Consider the following 20,693-nt stretch of genomic DNA (forward strand, 5'->3'; position numbering starts at 1 on the left):
TATTTTAACTGATTTTAGTGATCCTTGTCATTTCTTATGTAACCAAACTTTGCTGGTACTGATTTCTTAATTCTCTTATTGTAGCACATCATCAAATAATTTGTCCCAGAGAGTGTGTCAGAAGAAAGGAGTAGATTATTCTATTGGAAAAATGATGCCAAAATCTTGGTGAGTCACTGGCCTCTGCTTCAGGGAAGCCTCTCCTTGGACTCTGTCTCTGGCTGATGAGTAGCTGCCATCTGAAATGACAGCCACTGTAACAGAGGAACAGTGAGCATGACTGATCAGCTGTTAGCTCAAAATTCTGCCAAAGTGATACCTATCAGTCCAAGGCGGCAGGGAGATGCAATCTTACCTTTGCCCAGAAGTAAAAACATGGCATTGAAAATTGTGTGACCAACACAGATGGTGCAGGAGTGAAATATTTTCTGAGCCCTTGCACAACTGTTTGTTTTAATTGAAATTTGATTGACACACGCTGTTACAGTCATTTCAGATGTGCATTATGCTCTGCTCACCACAGTGTACCTTGCATGAATATTTTGCCTCCACACATCAATAACTGATCAGGGTATATATTTTTTTTAGTCATTTCCTTTTGCCTCTGAATCTATAGATTTGCATAACTGTTTTAGACATAGAGGGTTTCGAGTTTAGTTGCTGGAGTTCCCCCACCTGCCCCTTGAGAGTTGTTACCAGCCGTGCTCTGGGAAAATTCTCTCCTTATTTTATAAGCATTTTAGCTAATCTTCTTGTCTTATTTTTTTAAAAAGATTTTATTTATTTATTCATGAGCGACCTACAGAGAGAAAGAGAGGGAGAGGCAGAGACACAGGCAGAGGGAGAAGCAGGCTCCATGCAGGGAGCCCGATGTGGGACTCGATCCCCGGTCTCCAGGATCAGGCCCTGGGCCCAAGGCAGCGCTAAACTGCTGAGCCACCCTGGCTGCCCCTCTTCTTGTCTTTCTAAATTTTACCAATCATTTTAAATTTCCAGGCCCATTGTTTTATTTTCTGATCTTTTCTTTATGGCATCCTGGACCATTCATAGGTTACTACTTGTTTTTTGGAAACGCTCTTCTGTCCCCAGCACTATTTCTATGTAGGCTGGGGTAATTTTTGTTCTTTGTTCATCTTGATTCCGCTCCATCCTGTGAGGTTTCACAAATGTGTGTGGCCTATTGTTTGTTCCTACTTAAGGGAGAGGCACTGAAAAGCTATTTTGCAACTCCATTTGTTGAGATGGGCTTGAAAACCTGTGGTCTGGGCTGTGTGAATCCCAAATGTCTGAAGATGAAGACTTTTTTTTCCTGTAGTCATCTAATATTTTTCTTAAGAAGCAGCCTCTAGTCTCTTGCCTGGATGTTAGTGCACCACACGGTGGAGTCAGAGAGGAGCTGGGGAGCAGATCATTTAGGAATTTAGGATTTTAGGATTGCTGGCTCACACTTGCATCTCCCTTCCAGGTTCCATTGCCTCTGGGAGGCTGCAGGACACACTGGGCCCTTTTCTTGCCTCTGGGATTATCTGCCACCGGCCACAGCAGTTAGCCTCAAATCACTTTTCTCTTCCAAACTTTGGTTTCAATTTCTCATCTAACTCCCTTTCTTTAGTCATTGTGCCTTTAATTCCCTTACTCTTACTTTAGGGACTCCTCTGTCTGAGGGGAGCAAAGCACTAGTTGTGGTCAACTATCTTTAACCAGAAGTCTTTTTATTTTTTAAAGGAATTCAGGGAAGGAATGGGCTTCATTCTATGCTAATACTATATGAAGGGGAAGTTCCAATAACCCTGTTATGGTGGGATAAAAAAAAAATTTTACAAGTATTTACACCTTTTAGAATTACAAAGAAGTTTATCAAGATATTGTCAGCAAAGGGAACCACTTATCCAGTAAGAACCAGAATTACAAAGCTTTTTGAGTTTAAAAATTACTTTTCAAAAAAATAAAAAATAAAAAAATAAAATAAAAATAAAATAAAAATTAATTTTCCCAGGTATGACCATATGTTTGGAATCTAGGGGTCTTTCAGGCCTCCAAGAAGAGATAACACTTCCACGGCAGGTTTAGATACAGAATGACAAGTCCTACTTTTGAATATACACACACGTCTCTATATCAAACTGGAGAAAAACACATATTCTTGTGACTGGTAATCGAAATCTTACAGAGGGGTGTCTTTGACCTGATTTTACGACGCGGAATACCAATCTTGCTCCTGCATCGTAGATGTGAGAGATCTACCTCTGCTGTGTCTTTTCCTTGAGATTTCTTCTATTTGTAGCTAACTAAGAAGACTTCCTGTTCAATTGTTCTACACGCTCAACACACACATCCTATTCAAGCTTCCCCACATCCTATAAATGGATACCATTACTACTCTTGTGTCACATCAGGCAACTGAATCTCACAAAGTTGGTCAAGGCTGGAGCAAGTAAGAAGCCCAGCCAGGATGTGTCCTCAAATAATCTGCGTCCAGAGCCTGCACTTGCCTTTGTGAAAGTTCATTACCGAGTGGGCAAATTGGGGCACCTGGGTGGCTCAGTCGGTTGGGTGCCCGCCTTCGTCTTGAATGGTGATCCTGGAGTCCCGGGATCAAGCCCCGCATTGGGGTCCTGGCTCAATGGGGAGTCTGCTTCTCCCTTTGGCCATCCCCCTGCTTGTGCTCTCTCTCAAATAAATAAATAAATAATCTTTAATAAAAAAAAAAAAAGAAATGGGCAACTTGAACATGCTTTTGCAAAACTATACCTTCCCTTCCCTGTTTATAATACCACACAGGGGATCCCTGGGTGGCGCAGCGGTTAGGCGCCTGCCTTTGGCCCGGGGCGTGATCCTGGAGACCCGGGATCGAATCCCACGTCAGGCTCCCGGAGCATGGAGCCTGCTTCTCCCTCTGCCTATGTCTCTGCCTCTCTCTCTCTCTCTGTGACTATCATAAATAAATAAAAATTTAAAAAAAATACCACACAGTGGGGTCAATGAACAATCTGGAATAACCAAGAATGATCTTGCTCTAATAGAGGCAAACCACCAATGGAGCATGTTAGACAGGAGAATGTGAGGGAAAGTTCTCAGAGGTGATGACCAAGCTATTCTTGAAAAAGAGGAGGGTTCTTCTAGACAGAGGACATTCAGGGTAGTATTCTGCTTGCAGAATGCATTCCTTGCAGGGTTTCATCTAAGACAGTGATTTTGAGAGACAGATTTGGAGAGAGAGAAAGAGAGAGCGCACACCAGTGGGGAAAGGAGCAGAGGAAGAGGGACAAGCAGACGCCAGGCTGAGCGTGGAGCCTGACTTGGGGCTCAATCTCACCCAAGACATCATGACCTGAGCCAAAATCAGGAGTCAGCCACTTAACCAATTAAGCCACTCAGGCGCCCCAACTAAGTCAGTGATTTTAATTGTGTAATATACAATGGAATCTCCAGAAACACACCAGACAGGACAGGATAAAGGGAAAGAACCCGGGGCACAGGTCAAGAGGACTTTTCTGCCTTGATGCCAGACCACATGTGTTACGTGTATTCTTTTAACTTCAGAAAAAGCTTCCTAATCTAGATAAAAGCAAAATAAAGTTGGCTTGACAGCCATATTGGCTGAAATTTTGAAGCATGACAATTCTCAGGGTCTATGAAGGTACAGAGAAAAACTCTCATGAAGTCCTGGCAGGGCTGTAAACTGATCAATCACTTTGAAAAATAATTTAGCAACTTAAAGATCTGAAGGTAGTAGACCCAATGAGTCTGCAATTCACTTCTAGATACAAATGCTAAAGAAATCGGGACACCTGGGTGGCTCAGCGGTTGAGCATCTGCCTTTGGTTCAGGTCATGATCTCGGGGTTCTGGGATCGAGTTCCACATTGGGCTCCCTGCATGGAGCCTGCTTCTCCCTCTGTCTGTGTCTCTGCTTCTCTCGTGTGTCTCTCATGAATAAATAAATAAAAGATTTTTAAAAAAGAAATGATTGTCATATACATGTAAGGAGATATAAACAAGGATGTTCTCCAAAATACTGCTCATAATACCAAAAAAAAAGGATAGACCTAAGCATTTACCAGTAAAGGATTATTAGGTACATATTGTCCATATTTATGTAAAATATTCCTACACAGCAATTAAAAAGTACTGATTTGAATTAAAATATCAGTATGGATGCCTTGTAAATATCATGATACATGAAAAAGGCAAATAACGGGCATACCTTGTTTAAGATAGACTTGTTGATCAGTAGTAGGTTCTGTAATATTACCTTAGTTGGTTTTTTATTTTTTGTGTGTGTGTGAACTTTTAAAAACAATCTGCATTAGCCAGGGTTCTTCAGAGAAACAGAAAAGATAAAATGTGTCTGTGTGTGTGTAAAAGAGATTTATTATAAGGAATTAGCTCACATGAATATGGATGTTGGCAATTCCAAAATCTGCAGTGCGGGCTGGCAGACTGGAGCCCCAGCAGAGCCAATGGCACAGTTCAAGTCTGAAAATGGTCTGGTGGTGAATTCCTTCTTACATGGAGAGGTCAGTCTTTTTGTTCTATTTGGGTCTTCAATTGATTAGACGAGGCCCACCCACCTTATAGAGGGCCTGCTTATTCAAAGTCCACCAATTTAAATGTTCATCTCATCCCCAAACCTGTTCCAAATTAACACATTAAGTTCACCATCATGGTATCCTATCAATTCCTATAGAGATACTAACACTTTTAAGTCCAATGTTTTCCCTAGAAGGTTCAGGTTAAGTCTTTTTCGGTAGTTTTGGTTGAACTCTTTCACTGTTACAAATGAGTCTTTCTTAAGCTAAGTGTCTTCTACTGCACCCTTGACTACTCTCCCAGTAAATAAATTCCATTTATGCTGGTCCTTCCACAAGAACACACTTGGATACGTGTTGGCTCTCCCTTGACTATCTTTCATGTCTAAAATCACCCATTACAAGCCTCTTGGAAACTCAAATGTCATGTTTTTGTATTATGTCCTTGTTTCCCAGGATGCTCACAGGGAGCCAGAACCCAGAAGACCAAATGTCAGAGGAGCAGGTTTTCTACGAGTTCATTTTTAGGCTCTTCAAAGAGAATAAGGTGGAGATTGCAAGTGCAATAAAAAAGCCATTTCCTCTACTTATGGGCCTCCGAGACCGTGGCTTTATCCCTGAGCAGATGTTTCAAGTAAGTAAGGAGACTTTTCTTATGATACCAACTCCACCAATGTTATGCCAGACTGCGGGGTGCAATGAACAAGCCGAGGGGCCTCCTGGAGACTGCCACCATCCTCTAAGTTAGGAGGTGACAGGAGAAACAGCATCACAGAAAACATCCCTTCTTCTGAGGGAAGTGTAGCGGGGGAAGGGTATGGCGGTGGAGATGTGGCTGAATTGGAACTGGGAATGCTGCATAGGTACAGTGCATCTTGGGTACATTAATACAATCTCGTTAATAGTAACTAAAAGCAAATAAGTGAGCTGGGCAATGTCTCATTACAAAGCCCTCTTATCCGACACACTTGAACCTAAGATTATTGAAACTCACAGGCAAGTTGGGTCCTATTAGGATAAATCCGGAGACAAATGCTTGCTGCTCTCTGTCCAAATCATTTTTTGCTCTTTAGACATTTCTGGAGCACTAGAACACAGGTGAAGGTTAATGGTGGGTCTTCCTGGGGACACTGAGGACAAGCCTTCTCTTGTCTTTATGAAGTTTTTTGCCCTTTGGACATGTTCATAGAAGGGAAGAGTGGTCACTTGGTTTCCTGGAGCTCTTCAGGCCAGGTCAGTCCCGGGGCGAGGGCAGTGGTTGTTGTGTGGTCAACAGAACGGCCTCTCGTTACCAGTCAGGGCCACTCCGGAAGCATTCTGGCCAGGCTCTTAAAGCTCCCACAATCATTAGACTTTGAAGCCACCTTAATTCTTCAAAATTCCCCTCTCAAGTGTGTATCAATGTCGGAGAGGGTCAAATAAGAGTCTATTTTTGTAATGGAGGATATTTAAGAAGTCATCCAAACATGTGACATTCTAACGTTTCACAAGAGAACAGATGGTCTGGTTATGATCTACTTCTTCTATAACTTGTAAATTCACAGCTACATAATTCTCCCTTCAATATTTTTAAGCATTTTCAAGAAGCTTGTAGAAATCTGGTCCCAGTGGAAAGAGTAATCTATGATGTGCTCAGTGAACTGGAGAAGACATTTGACAAGACAGTTCTGGATGCACTGTTCAGCAATCTTAACCTAAAGGCCTATCCTGACTTACTTGAGATTTGCAGGAGCTTCCAAAATGGTAATTATAACTTTCCACAACCTTGGGGGATTCAAGCCCATCTCATTCACTGATTCATTCATTCACTCTTCATTAATGTTTGACTGTTATTTATTGAGCGACTGCTACATGACAGGCACAGAATACAGTGGTGAAGAAAACACATGACCTGTGTCCTCATGGAACTTGCAACCGGTGGGGGTGACAGAAGTTAACCGAGTAATCCCACGCATGATTGCTCGGCCAGGACCCTGCATTTGATGCTGTGAAACGTAGGATTTGAGTTTCTACTTTTCGGTGGCAGAAGGCATGAATTAATGTGGTTTTGTAGGGAAGGAGGAAGCCTCTCTGTTACCTGTGGACTTGTTCAAAGATTAAAAGATTTCCTCTGTCTTAGAAAATATGTTATTCGGTGCAGTTGTGTGCCAACTTACTTCTCCAGACAAACAGTGGAGAAGTCACTAGAGAAGCCCAGCACGTACCTGTGCCTGCGGAGATGGCAGCTGGGAAGGGACCAGTGGCAGAGGCGTGTGGCGGTTGGAAGCCAATTCTGAGAAGGGAAGTCGGTGCGGATTTTTGAGGGCCTGACACCCAGTGCCAAGAAATTTGAAGTTTATTATTTGGGAAATAAGGAGGTAATGAAGGATTTTTAAGCAGAGAAAAGGTGAGAGAAGTCAATGTAAAGAATGAGATGTGCTGATTTGTGAAGAACATACCTTGATTAAAATAAAAGCTATAGTATTTCCACACTATGATATATCCAAGTCAGAAAAAGGCAAAAAAGAACTCAAACACCAATATAAATTCCAAGTCAGTATTATATGTGTAACCAAGGTGACCCCAGGTCATGGGTAGGAAGGAAAGGCACTTGTCACTGCCCACATCTCAGGGGCTCTGATCCTCTCCAGGGACTGTGGGGATCCCCTTCCCTGGACCCCAGCACCCACATCACACATGTTAGTTTCTGGGGCTCCCCGTGCTAAGGCTCACTGTCCCACCCTTCCCAGGGTGGTCACTGCTGGCGTCTCCTAGAGCCTGCTGTCCAAGGAAGACACGGGTCAGGGGTCCAAAGCCAAGAAGCTGGTAGGAAGGTTGTACAACGTGCAGAGACACCCGCACTTGGGGCTCCCCCTGTGTTCGCAAGACCTCTGACTCACAAAGCATTTCCCCACATGCCCTCCTCCGGTGTTTGCCTGGACGAGAAGCCAATGTGTCCTGCGGATGCTTCGCATCTTTGTTCTGATAGAGCCTTTAACTGTCACCTCTCAGTGGGTGCTGCTCCAGGACGTGTGCTCTGGTCATCTGTTTTTCTTGGCCAGCATCTTTCTCTATTTCTTGGATTTTTTTTTTCTCATGTTTTGTGAGTCTTGCTTTTCCATCTATCTTTGGCTGAGTTACCTTGGAAGGCAGCTGCGAAGCAGGGAGCCCTGGGCTGCGTTCCTGCACCTCTTGCTGCCACTTCCTGGGGCCCTGGTACAGCTGCGGTGTTGACTTCAGAGGATACTCACCTCCTCTTTGTGCCTTGCAGAGTATCTTTTTGTTGTTTCCTGTATCTCTCCTCACCCATCCCACCCCAAAGAAATGCTAGTTCCTATTTATTTATTTATTTATTTATTTAATTTTTTTGTTCCTCTTCCTTTTAACCAGATTCCCTGCCTTCCCAGATCTAAAGTCCTCTTTCTCTTTCCCTCCCTCTTCCCTCCCTCCATTCTTTCCTTCTTCTTTCTTTCTTTCTTTCTTTCTTTCTCTTCTCTCGTTTCTATGCTTCTTTGTTTCTTTCCCTTAAAACCTCCATCCTTAAAAGATGTTGGGGCTCTCTCTTTTTTTTAAATTTTTTTTTATTTATTTATGATAGTCACACACAGAGAGAGAGAGAGAGGCAGAGACATAGGCAGAGGGAGAAGCAGGCTCCATGCACCGGGAGCCCGAAGTGGGATTCGATTCCGGGTCTCCAGGATCGCGCCCTGGGCCAAAGGCAGGCGCCAAACCGCTGCGCCACCCAGGGATCCTCTCTCTTTTTTTAATATACATATAGGTCTATTTCTCTGTACCCACTACTTTTCTACTGATGAGATTCCTCTGCTGCTTCTCTATTGCTAGTTGCAAGACACATTCCATCTGTGTTGTTTATTTTAAATTAGTTTTCATTGTCCTAAATAGTTCATTGAACTATTTACAACTTTTCCACCGTCCATCCTTTCTTAAACCTTGTGAGATGCATCTTGATGTGAAGCAGCATCCGTTTCTGGTCCCGTGAGACCTGCTGAAGTCCAGGGTTCCCTGAGGACTGGAAGGCTCCTGCTGAACTGCAGGAGTGAAGGGTGTTCCTGGGGTGTGTAGTTGTGACAGGAAGCTGCTGGTCATCGCCGGAGGTCTCTAACTGCCTTTCCTTCCTCTTCCCAGTGATTCGTGACAACTTCCATTATGAAGCCATGGATGAGGAAGAGACAAAAGAGGTGCTCCACTTCCAAATGCATCACAAGCTAGGTACTTGTGACTCCACAGGGACCTGTTCTCTCATCTGCTGAGAGATCAGGGAGGCTGAGCTCCTTGGTGGAGAGTGCTCCTTGGGGAGGGGTGCAGAAGGAGACCCTGTGTATGTGGGGGGAGGATAGATGGTGGCCAGGCTGGTGGTGGGTTGTACGGGAGTATGGGATCCTAACTAACTAACCAGGTGTGGAATCCAAAAATGTTGCCAGGCAGATACAGCCATTCAGAAGATAGAACAGGAACACAAGAGCAGATCTTACTGTGACCATGAGGGATAATTAAGGAAAAGAGCTGACGGTGGTAATTGTGAGTTAAGAATTCAGTGGAAAAAAAAAAAGAAGAATTCAGTGGATCTGGGAAGGGGTAAGGTTTGGCACCAGGTAGCAGTTTCAAAGAGAAAGCCAAGAAGGAACTTCTGTAAATGCTTCCCATGATAAAAGGAAGGAAGGAAGAGGAGGAGGAGGAGAGAGAGAGAGATAGAGAGAGAGAGAGAGAAGTAATTGTGTGCAGAAGAGAATATGGAAGGGGTAGCCCTAGGTGGAAAAGAAAGAGAAGGGCACCTGTTGGCTCAGCTGGTTGAGCGTCTGACTCTTGATCGTAGAATCCTGAGTTCAAGCTGTGTGTTGGTCTCCATGCTAGTTAAGAGAGAGAGAGAGAGAAGAGTGTAAGGGGGAGAAGAAAATGAAGGGCAGTAATCACTTAACAGTGACAACAGTAGTGACCCTGACCTTTCTCAGTCCGCTAGGTGTAAGGTGAGCCCTCCCTATGAAGCAATTTGTTTATTGCTCACATATGAACTATGTACTTTTCTAAACAAGAGCCACCGTTTTCAGCTTTTCAATCATCCTTTCATTCATATTATTACTAATAGCTGATCATTAAATTATAATACATATAGCATTAATACCAAAAATCATGATTTTTTGCTAAGTCACTTTAGCCCCGGTATACCTTTACAAGCACTCTTCATTACAACCCTATTATAAGGGTTTTGTTATTCCCACTTCCCAGGAAAAGAAACTAAGGCATGAGGATATGAGTGATTTGTGGAAAGTGTCATGCCTGGTCTAGGACTTGAACCTTCTCCTACACACCAGTTAAGGGCAAACATGCTGAAGCCTCACTGCCGGGCTTCACATCTGGCTCTACCTGTTGCCTACTTGGGCAAGTTACTTAATTTCTGTGTTCCAATGTAAACATTGAAACTATAAATCTCTATATCTCTGTCTATATCTCAAATAAGGTTGTTGGGAGAATTTCATGATTTAATATATGTGAAGCACTTACAATAATTTGTGGCACAAAGTAGTTGCTATATGTTTACTACTCTTATAATAATGTGTTTCTGACTCCAACAACTAGACATTTAATAACACTCCAAATTTCAAGACTTTTCTCCTCAGTCACCTGCTGAAGAGAAAATTATTTAGCAGACTAGAGTAGCAGAGAGTGAAACAGTGTTTAAGCCAAAGAAAAGTTCTCCATCCTCAAGCCAAATGTCTACAATAAATTTACTTATTTGTTAAATGTCAGTTTTTTTTCCCTTGCAAATGACCAATGTATGAAAAACCATAGAATATAACCAGCCTTGTAGAATGCCATTAATACGTATCCTCTCACTGGAATTTGTATCTCAGGTATATAATTTTTTTGATGTATTAATACATTTATATAGAATTTGGATCCATTTTAACAATCACACTTATTCTTTTGAATGAAGTCAAATTGCTAAAAGCCTAAAATGTACATTAAAAAGTACAAAGCAAAAATAAATAAATAAATAAATAAATAAATAAATAAATAAATAAATAAATAGTACAAAGCATATCTAAGGAGAATCATCTCCTACTGAGGGTAGTAAGAATGAGAATGGAGTGGTAGAGGATCAGTGGTAGCTGCTCATAACAAATAAAAGAGCCTCAACATGAAGGAGAAGAAGACAAATGCCTCAATATTCCTGATGTCACCTGGTGACACCCTGGCTGCAGATGGAATCCCAGAGCAACTCAGGGATGGACAACAGATGAATACAACGGAAGGAGATCCATCTCATGACCCTGATGCTACACGAGAATGGAGGATATGGAAAACAAATGTGCCCAAAAATCTGAACAAGAAGTAAGGTTGACTGGTAGTCAAACAGTTGCCCGGATGACTGATTCTGAGCAAGTTAGCACATATAGGGAAGGGTTACAGGCAGTTCTATGAGTTCATAGTTCAGAAATGAGGCCTCTATAGATCTTGGAAACTAGCCCTTTATCTGATATGTCATTTGCAAATAAATTCTCCCATTCTGTAGGTTGTCTTTGAGTTTTGTTGACTGTATCCTTTGCTGTGCAAAAGCTTCTTATCTTGATGAAGTCCCAATAGTTCATTTTTGCTTTTGTTTCTTTTGCCTTCGTGGATGTATCTTGCAAGAAGTTACTATGGCCGAGTTCAAAAAGGGTGTTGCCTGTGTTCTTCTCTAGGATTTTGATGGAATCTTGTCTCACATTTAGATCTTTCATCCATTTTGAGTTTATCTTTGTGTATGGTGCAAGAGAGTGGTCTAGTTTCATTCTTCTGCATGTGGATGTCCAATTTTCCCAGCACCATTTATTGAAGAGACTGTCTTTCTTCCAATGGATAGTCTTTCTTCCTTTATCGAATATTAGTTGCCCATAAAGTTCAGGGTCCACTTCTGGATTCTCTACTCTGTTCCACTGATCTATGTGTCTGTTTTTGTGCCAGTACCACACTGTCTGATGACCACAGCTTTGTAGTACAACCTGAAATCTGGCATTGTGATGCCCCCAGATATGGTTTTCTTTTTTAAAATTCCCCTGGCTATTCGGGGTCTTTTCTGATTCCACACAAATCTTAAAATAATTTGTTCTAACTCTCTGAAGAAAGTCCATGGTATTTTGATAGGGATTGCATTAAACGTGTATATTGCCCTGGGTAACATTGACATTTTCACAATATTAATTCTGCCAATCCATGAGCATGGAATATTTTTCCATCTCTTTGTGTCTTCCTCAATTTCTTTCAGAAGTGTTCTATAGTTTTGAGGGTATAGATCCTTTACATCTTTGGTTAGGTTTATTCCTAGGTATCTTATGCTTTTGGGTGCAATTGTAAATGGGATTGACTCCTTAATTTCTCTTTCTTCAGTCTCATTGTTAGTGTATAGAAATGCCACTGACTTCTGGGCATTGATTTTGTCAACACCAAAGAAACAAACAATCCAATCATGAAATGGGCAAAAGACATGAACAGAAATCTCACAGAGGAAGACATAGACATGGCCAACATGCATATGAGAAAATGCTCTGCATCACTTGCCATCAGGGAAATACAAATCAAAACCACAATGAGATACCACCTCACACCAGTGAGAATGGGGAAAATGAACAAGGCAGGAAACAACAAATGTTGGAGAGGATGCAGAGAAAAGGGAACCCTCATACACTGTTGGTGGGAATGTGAACTGGTGCAGCCACTCTGGAAAACTGTGTGGAGGTTCCTCAAAGAGTTAAAAATATACCTGCCCTATGACCCAGCAATTGCACTGTTGGGGATTTACCCCAAAGATACAAATGCAATGAAACGCCGGGACACCTGCACCCCGATGTTTATAGCAGCAATGGCCACGATAGCCAAACTGTGGAAGGAGCCTCGGTGTCCAACGAAAGATGAATGGATAAAGAAGATGTGGTTTATGTATACAATGGAATATTACTCAGCTATTAGAAATGACAAATACCCACCATTTGCTTCTACGTGGATGCAACTGGAGGGTATTATGCTGAGTGAAGTAAGTCAGTCGGAGAAGGACAAACATTATATGTTCTCATTCATTTGGGGAATATAAATAATAGTGAAAGAGAATATAAGGGAAGTGGGATCCCTGGGTGGCGCAGCGGTTTGGCGCCTGCCTTTGGCCCAGGGCGCGATCCTGGAGACCCGGGATCGAGTCCCACGTCGGGCTCCCGGTGCATGGAGCCTGCTTCTCCCTCTGCCTATGTCTCTGCCTCTCTCTCTCTCTGTGTGACTATCATAAATAAATAAAAATTAAAAAAAAAAAGAATATAAGGGAAGGGAGAAGAAATGTGTGGGAAATATCAGAAAGGGAGACAGAACGTAAAGACCGCTAACTCTGGGAAACGAACTAGGGGTGGTAGAAGGGGAGGAGGGCGGGGGGTGGGAGTGAATGGGTGAGGGCACTGGGGGTTATTCTGTATGCTAGTAAATTGAACACCAATAAAAAAATCAATTAAAAAAAATAAAATAAAACACAGAAAAAAAAAAAAAAAAAGAAATGAGGCGTCAAGGAACCACGAATGGGGCAGAGGTGTAGACCAGAGCCTGAGGCAAGGAGACATTTTTTTCACCAAGAAAGGGTGTCTGGTTTCTGAGGCAAAGGGAAGAAAGAAAAGACCACAGAGGGACAAGGAGGGTAGGACACTAGGAAAGCATAGGCAGAGAGAACTGGAAGGGAAGATCTAGGTATTTGCCATCGAAAAAAGAAAGCTCCACTCCTACTTCATGCCATTCACAGAAAATAGTTCAACTTGGGTCACAAACCTACAAGTTAAGGCTAAAACTATAAAGCTTCTAGAAGAAAAGACAGGAAAGTATCTTTGCAAGCTTAGGGTAGGCAAAAATTAATTATACAGAACACAAAAAACCTGGATGTAAAAGAAAAACATGGTTAAATTGGACTTCAGCAAAATTAAAAACGTGTGCTTTTCTAATCACACTGTTAAGAAAAGGAAAAGGCAAGTCAGAAAGTGGAAGAAAGTATTCGCAATACACATCCCTCACAAAAGATTGTACCCAAAATATGTAAAGAACTTCCATGAACAAATAATAAAAAAACAGACTACCAATTCAAAAGTGGACAAAAGACTTGAACCTAACTTTACTGCAAAAAAATAGAAAATCTCCAGGAAGCACATAGACAAAGTGTACAATGACATTAACCATTAGGGAAATGCAAATTTAAACCCACAACAAGCTACCATTTACTCAGTAGAATTGGTAAAATGAAAAAGACTGACAATACCAAATGTCGGTGAGAATATGGAGCAATTAGAACTCCGTATACATATTGCCGGTAGGAATGTAAAATGATATGATCACTTTGGAAAACTATTTGTCAGCCTTTCATAAGCTAAATCTAAGTTGTGACTCAGCCATTCTACTCCTAGGTATCTACTCATGAGAAATGAAAACATGCATTCACATAGAGATTTGTACAAGGATGTGTACAGTAGCTTTATTCCCGATAGCTTGAATATGGAACTATCCATCAACAGGCAATTAAATAAACAAACGATGATATATTTACAGAGTGGAGTACTACTCAGCAATAAAAAGGAATGAATTACTAGTATATGTAACAACGTGGAGGATCTGAAAAACATTATAGTTGACTCTTAACACCGCCCGGGTGTTGAAAATCAGCATGTAACTTTTGACTCTTCAAAAACTTAACTACTAATAGCCTGCTGTTGCCTGGCTGCCTTACTGATAACATAAATAGTCAATTAACACACATTTTTATATGTATTCTATACTGTATTCTTACAATAAAGTAAGCTAAGGGGCACCTGAGTGGCTTAATCAGTTAAGCATCTGCCTTCCTGCTCACGTCATTGTCCTGGGGCCCTGGGATGGAGCCCCACTCAGTGGGGAGCCTGCTTTTCCCTCTCCCTCTCCCACTCCCCCTGCTTGTGCTCATTCTCCCTCTGTCAAATAAATACAATCTTTTAAAAAAGAAAGCTAGAGAAAAATGTTGTTAAAAATTCGTAAGAAAGAAAATACATGTACAGTATTGTACTATAACAAAAATCCACATGTAAGTGGACCCATGCAGTTCAACCTTGTGTTGTTCAAGAGTCTAATGTGCACTGAGCCAAACAAGCCAGTCCGAAAGCCACATGCTGTGGGACTCTACGTGGGCATCGGGAGATACAAGTACAGTTCCAGAAAGGAAGGACTTAATTAATGGTGATAAAAAATCAGAACCATGGTTGCTTACAGTGGGCAGAAACTGGCATGAAGTCAGCACATGGAGACTCTCTGGCATGGTGGAAACATCCCAAATATTGAAAATGGCCAGTAAGCACCACTGCAGTGTTGGTAAACAGAAGTTTTACACTTCAGTTAGGTGCATCTCAATGAAAAATAGGCGAGGAAGGCTTTGGTGAGCCCCAGGTGGGGTTCTTGGAGTTTGAACATCAGCTTGAGCACACAGAGGTCTCTTCTCTGGTCACGGTCTGAGTCTTGCCATTTTCTTGTCCCCTTTCCAGAGTCCTGTGAACGCTCACTTCTCCAAGTGAATAACATCAGAGGGCTAGAAGACACACCCAGCTTACAGCCCCATGAAGGACAAGGTAACTATCATTCAACTTTGAATTCTGTATTAGATCTTTGTCTTTGTGTCTTTTCAGAAGCAAAGCCTACATTTTGTCTCCTATCCCAGGTCTCTGCTAGTCCCCGCTTCTACCTGCCCTTACTTGCCCATGGATGGGACAGAGATGATGAGGAAAGGAATCTGAGCTCCTCCATAGAGAGAGAATTCAGTGATGGAGAGTATAGAAAGAGAAAGAGGAAAGAAGTAGTTAGGGGTAATAAAGGACAGATTACATGGATGGATCCACTTTTCCAAAAGGAACATGGACTCCCATCCTCTAGGGTGGGGAAGGGGGATAATATTCAGTTAACTTCAGAGACTGATTGAGAGGAATTTGGAGGCAGCATGCCATTTGTGGTCTGTGTGGGAGATGGTGCCCCTGGAGCTGGCCCGTGGGAGGTCGCTGGTACTATAGTCAAAGCCCTGGCATGGTGTGTTGGAAATGGTGAGAGGGGGAACCAGAAGGATGCCAGCACACAGACGGATGGAAGGTCAAGGTAAAGTGGGAGAAGCAGCGATGGACAGGGAGGAAGTGGGAGACATAGCAGAGAGGAGATAAACTGAAAAAAGGCTCAAGGATCAGAGGTAAAAATTGAGAGAAAAATATACAGAAAGAGCGATATGGAGTGGAAAATAAATCTTCAGGGCTCGGTGATCTGTGGACCTGAAAACCAGGGGTCTGGTGGGTACCTACACTGGAATTTTTTCAAGAGCCTTAAACTCGGCCCAGAACTGAGGGCATTGTTCATTCTTCATTGTTCAAGCTAGATCTAACTCTTCAGTGTTCTTTCCTTCCATGATGGATACTATTCATCCATGTCTTTTTCAAGCTGGAAACCTAGAAGTTGCCCATGAGTCCCCTTGCCCCCAATTACATGCCTGCCACTTCTCCAACACGGTCATTTGTCCTTCAGAATATCTCCCACCTGTCCATCTGTCATGTCACCGGTGCCGAGTCTCTAATTCATGTCTCTGTCACTATCATGGTTCTCAGAGGCAGCCTTGTCGCCCTTGCCTCCCTCCTCCCTCCAAACTTACTCCTGTTAAGTGCATTATTTGCACTTCAACTAAATGAGACCTTTGGAAATAAAAATTAGATTGTATTATTTTCCTACTTAGGAAGAATAAGAAGTATTTCCTACTTTTTAATACACCAAGGATTAAATTAAAGTTTATTTCAGTGGGGTCCAGGGTCGCTCCCACAACAAGCCCCCTGCCTACTTCCCCAGCTTCATCACCTGCCTATTACACTACTACTTCAAGAGAATTTCTTCTGAAACTTTCTTCTCCAGTAATTTTAATTGTTAAATATCCCCTTGCTATCTGAGTCTTCTCACGTGCCTTATTTAGAACTGTCTTTGTTTCCCGCTGCCCTCCACTTACCTTCCTGCATTCTGGTTACATCCCATTTAACACGTACCATCTCGGGGAGGCATTTCTTTGGAGAAAGCCAGACAGGAACAACTGAGAGACAAAGGGTAGGAGAGGAAGAGTAGGATCAGAGAAAACTCGGGGAGAAGGCACAAGAACAGAGAACAACAGAGAAAAAGGCACCAAGAGAAAGGGAAGCTCTAGGAGACAGCAGCAGAAACCAAGGCAGGGAGTGATCAGATTTACAGAGTCAAAGGGAAAAGGGTAGAATAGAAACAGGATGATGTGTAAGTAAGAAAAGGAAGATTTTTCCCACATTGGGTGAATTATTCTCAGCCTCTTGTAAAAGCTACTGAAGAGAATGTAACCTCGGGTCAGGTTGTTTTGTGGAGGGGGGCATTCCAGTTTCGTGGGCTTTCTTGGTTTTTATTATTTTCTTGCTGGGATTTCTCCTTGGTGACAAATGGAGATGTCTGTGAGATTTCATTCCTTTCTGCTCCTGATAGCAAGGCCTGTTGGGAGACTGGTGATAAAGAAGAGCCCCAGGAAGCCTAGTGCTCCCTCACCAAGATGTGGGTCCAGCAAAGAAGGGGGGAGGTGGCCAGTGCTGGGCTGCAGGGTGTCTGGCAGCTGAATTTGGAGCTGGTGCTTCATGATGCTTTTTTTACTCAGAGCACACTCCACAGTCAAAAGATCCAGTGTGCCCCAGAATCCCATGAGTCACATAAATGTTCCCAAGTGCACATTCGGGGAGGGAGGAGGGACCCTCTTTCATTCCTATTCATAGTAAGTACTTGGACTTATAGTCACAGAACCCCTAGCTTCTCCAGAGCATAAAAACTAAGTATTATCCTGTTTATTTATAATGTTATTATTTTGTACCTAATTTTGGAAAAAACCCAAGAGAAACATGGTCCTTCAGATCAACTGCTCTCAACTCTAAATGATAATTTTTGTCAAATAGTTTTTGTTATGTTACTATGATTTTTCAAAGAAGTTTGGCAACAAGATGTCATTTCATCTCCATAGACTTACACATTTAGAGAGATGAGTTGTTGCTTCTTCCTTTTTTATAAAGAAATAGAAGCACTGCAGTGGATAAAGGTCTTTTACCAGGTCAAAGTAGTTACGCAAGTGGAGGAGTAGTTACGCACTGTGGTGATGGTCATGTGGGGCTGGCAGACAGTCAGGGTGGCAAAGGTCACTGAGCCAGAGTTCACACCGGGGAACCCAGGAGGCACATTCAGGTACCCGGGTGAGTAGATCAGGGCCCAGTGCAAGAAGGCCTTCATTGAACAAATGTATGTCAGTCATGAGAACAGGGAAAGGCAGAAAGAGCTGATAGGACTGGGGCTTGCCACGTGGGATGCAAGAGATCTACAAAGGGCATAGTTTGTCTATGTGAATATGCGAGGATGGATGGATGGATGGATGGATGGATGGATGGATGGATAAGGAATAGGGAGCCACAAGTAGGCAAATTGACAAAAAGCAATGAAGAGCCATAAAGAAGAGAAAGCCCTAGAGGGAACCCCAAGGATTCATGGAGGTGTCCAATCCCTCACAGTATAGAAGCAACAGTGTGTGGTGACAGCCTAGTGAGAAGGAGAAGGGATATGTGTGTAGGATAACAGAAGAAGAAAAGGCAGAGCGAGGCTCTGGTAGGTCTTAGGCAAAGTCCTTTTTCCCAAGGAGAAGCCCACCTGAGCGCTGAACACCAGAGCTCAGCACAAGTGCCCTGAGGTCTGGTCCCTCATCACCACATCTGGTTGGCCATTTCTGCTTTTTCCTTCAGTTTCCTGTGAGCATGAATCTCCCCAAAGGACGAGTGGAGGTGATATTGAAGAGATCCATGAACTGCTGCCAGGCAATGGGGGAGGTAATTATGATTTAAATGATCAATTACTTAATTAAAATTATTTGCCTGTCTGTATGCAAGGGACACTTCCTTTCCTTCCCCCAAACACAAATGCACGCTTTGACTCAGCCTCTGGTTGCTTTCTTCAGGTGTGTGGGAGGCAGAGGGGAAAGGGGGCACATCAGTGAAAGGGCTCTCGGGTAAAGAATTGAAGGCTGCAGAATCATGAAAATGTCGACTGGGGGCACCAATGGAGTTGGCTAAGTGGGCCCAATTTTATCCAAATATATATGGACTCTAAATACTACCAGGTTGGGGTTTGTGAGGGGAGAGATAAACTTACTTCACAGGATTTGCATAGGATCAATGAGATACAGTGTATGGCAGAGACAGAGGAAGTGAGATAAAAGAATAAATAGGGAGATAATGGAGCAAAGAGATGACGAACTTCATGGAAGAGCAAAAAGATAGAAATGCAAACAGATGGCAGAAGGGGGAGAGCGAGTCATAATCAAGGAGATCACGGCTTTGTGGTGCAGGTGCAGCAATGTGTGGAGACGGGGTTAGAGGGAGAAGAGGGAGGGGGAGAGAAAGAGACGGGGACCTACCAAGGTGCCAAAAAATGCAGAGCAAGTTCCGTGGGTGCAAACATACTTTTCTTCCCAAGGAATAGTTCTCCTGCACTCTGAACTTCAGGGCTCCAGTGCTCTCTGAGCATTGGTCACTCCTAGGCAGAGTCCAGGCCAAGTAACTATCATGTTCCTGTTTCTCTCTTCAATGTCCTGTGAACCTGTAGCTCTACAAATGGATGAAGGAGGAGAATCAGAAGAAATGTCCAGATTACTACTTTATGATAGAGAAGGTAATTAGGATTTAAATGACCTGTTATCTAATATAAGCTTTATTTTTCTGTCAGTATAAAGGGACACCTATTCTTTTATCTCTTCCCTATTCCTTTTCCATCCATCCATCCATCCTCACATATTCACATAGACAAACTATGCCCAGCTTCTGATTGCTTCCCTTGAGAGATACAAGCCAGGAAAGAAGATCTCAGACTGGGTGAATGAAAAATATAGATAGAGTCTTGAAATGAAGAGAGATCAAAGTGATTTAACAATTCTACTTAAATAGACATGGAATCTAAATATAACCAAGCTGGAGTGTGTTATCAGGGAGGGGAGATAATTTTCAACCTATTTTCCCTGAGGTTGTGCCAGGAACATGGGCATAATGAGTATAATTGCAATACAGAGAACTCATGTGAAAGAGTTTGAATTCGACTGGCAAAGGGAAGGATCCTTGCTCATTTGCCAATGGCCACAGTCCAGAGCATTGATAATATGGGAGGAGGAATAGGGATATGGATGAAATACGCAGAAAGTCTGAAATTTAAATTTTTAGTTTTAATCTCAGGTTGACAAATGAGAAACAGAAAGTTAGGAACTAGAGAGAACAGATAGAAGCAGGAACATGAGCACCATGGAAGAAAGGAGGTAAACCCCATAACCTTAGATAGGTAGAGAACATGATGTTAAGTAAGAAATGCAGAGAGAGGTGGGGAGGGAACACTAAGAAACAGAAAGGATGGGAGGGGGCATAGAAATTATACATTGAGAAAAGGCACAAGGAAATGAGTGAAAATTCAGCAGGATGAACACTGGGTACCAGGGATAGAGAAGACAGTTTGGGGACATTGTAGGAATTGAGACAAGAGTCATTCGTCAGAAACAAGTCTGCCAGTAGGGGTGGAACATGCTAGCCATGAGTTTTCAGGTTATGATGTCTCCAGTTATCAACATAACACCTATAATATTCTCAGAGGCAGTGGGCCCCCCCCAGGCATCCTTGTCTGCTCCCATCTATAATTTATGATCCCCAACACCTTTGTCAGGCCCACGCTTGTCTTCTAACTTCATTCATCTGAGGGTCTGAATACATCCTCCCTCAACTCACATAGGCCATCAGTCATCAGGTTAGTCAGATTTACCTCAGACTTGTCTCTTGCCCATCCATTCCTCTCCACACCCAACATAAACACTCTGGTCAGTTGTTTCTACTTACTGGAACCAGCAACAACCTCCAGTCTCATATCTTCCCCCCAGTCATCATTGTTCCCATCACACTCAATCTCTTCAGGTCAACTAGAGGACTCTGAAAATACAGGTTGGTTTATCCTACTTTCTCATGTTAAGTCAATAACTGCTTGTTGTCAGAATTAAATTCATTTTCCCTCCCATGGGTTCAGCCTCATGTCTGCTTGTCCTGCAATTACTTCAAATTTTTTTCTAAAACTTTTCCAGTAATTTTAATTATCTGGT

At 42.6% G+C, this 20,693-nt stretch overlaps 1 protein-coding gene and 1 long non-coding RNA gene across 24 annotated transcripts in view; one reads left to right on the top strand and one right to left on the bottom strand.

The window, feature by feature from the left end:
- The window catches only part of SP140 (SP140 nuclear body protein), a 68,269-nt gene that overhangs the window by 8,401 nt on the left and 39,175 nt on the right, over positions 1 to 20,693 (top strand). For 13 of the 23 annotated variants that reach the window (XM_038574103.1, XM_038574108.1, XM_038574106.1 and 10 more), the window contains 7 exons: positions 85 to 168; positions 4,988 to 5,165; positions 6,106 to 6,274; positions 8,657 to 8,740; positions 15,040 to 15,123; positions 18,310 to 18,393; positions 19,169 to 19,234. In XM_038574103.1, coding sequence (XP_038430031.1) covers positions 85 to 168; positions 4,988 to 5,165; positions 6,106 to 6,274; positions 8,657 to 8,740; positions 15,040 to 15,123; positions 18,310 to 18,393; positions 19,169 to 19,234 — 749 coding nt within the window. Of the gene's footprint in view, positions 1 to 84; positions 169 to 4,496; positions 4,520 to 4,987; positions 5,166 to 6,105; positions 6,275 to 8,656; positions 8,741 to 15,039; positions 15,124 to 18,309; positions 18,394 to 19,168; positions 19,235 to 20,693 lie in introns of those variants that run through there. The other 10 variants (XM_038574111.1, XM_038574119.1, XM_038574126.1 and 7 more) reach the window with 6 other exon arrangements.
- Positions 1 to 20,693, bottom strand: part of LOC111092284 — a 31,329-nt gene that overhangs the window by 327 nt on the left and 10,309 nt on the right. The window contains exons 3-4 of the long non-coding RNA XR_005378783.1: positions 18,981 to 19,170; positions 9,304 to 9,378 (exon numbers count right to left, since the gene is read on the bottom strand). This is a non-coding gene — a long non-coding RNA (uncharacterized LOC111092284). The remainder of the gene's footprint in view (positions 1 to 9,303; positions 9,379 to 18,980; positions 19,171 to 20,693) is intronic.

Source organism: Canis lupus, chromosome 25, assembly GCF_011100685.1.
Source record: "Canis lupus familiaris isolate Mischka breed German Shepherd chromosome 25, alternate assembly UU_Cfam_GSD_1.0, whole genome shotgun sequence".
NCBI lineage: Eukaryota > Metazoa > Chordata > Mammalia > Carnivora > Canidae > Canis > Canis lupus.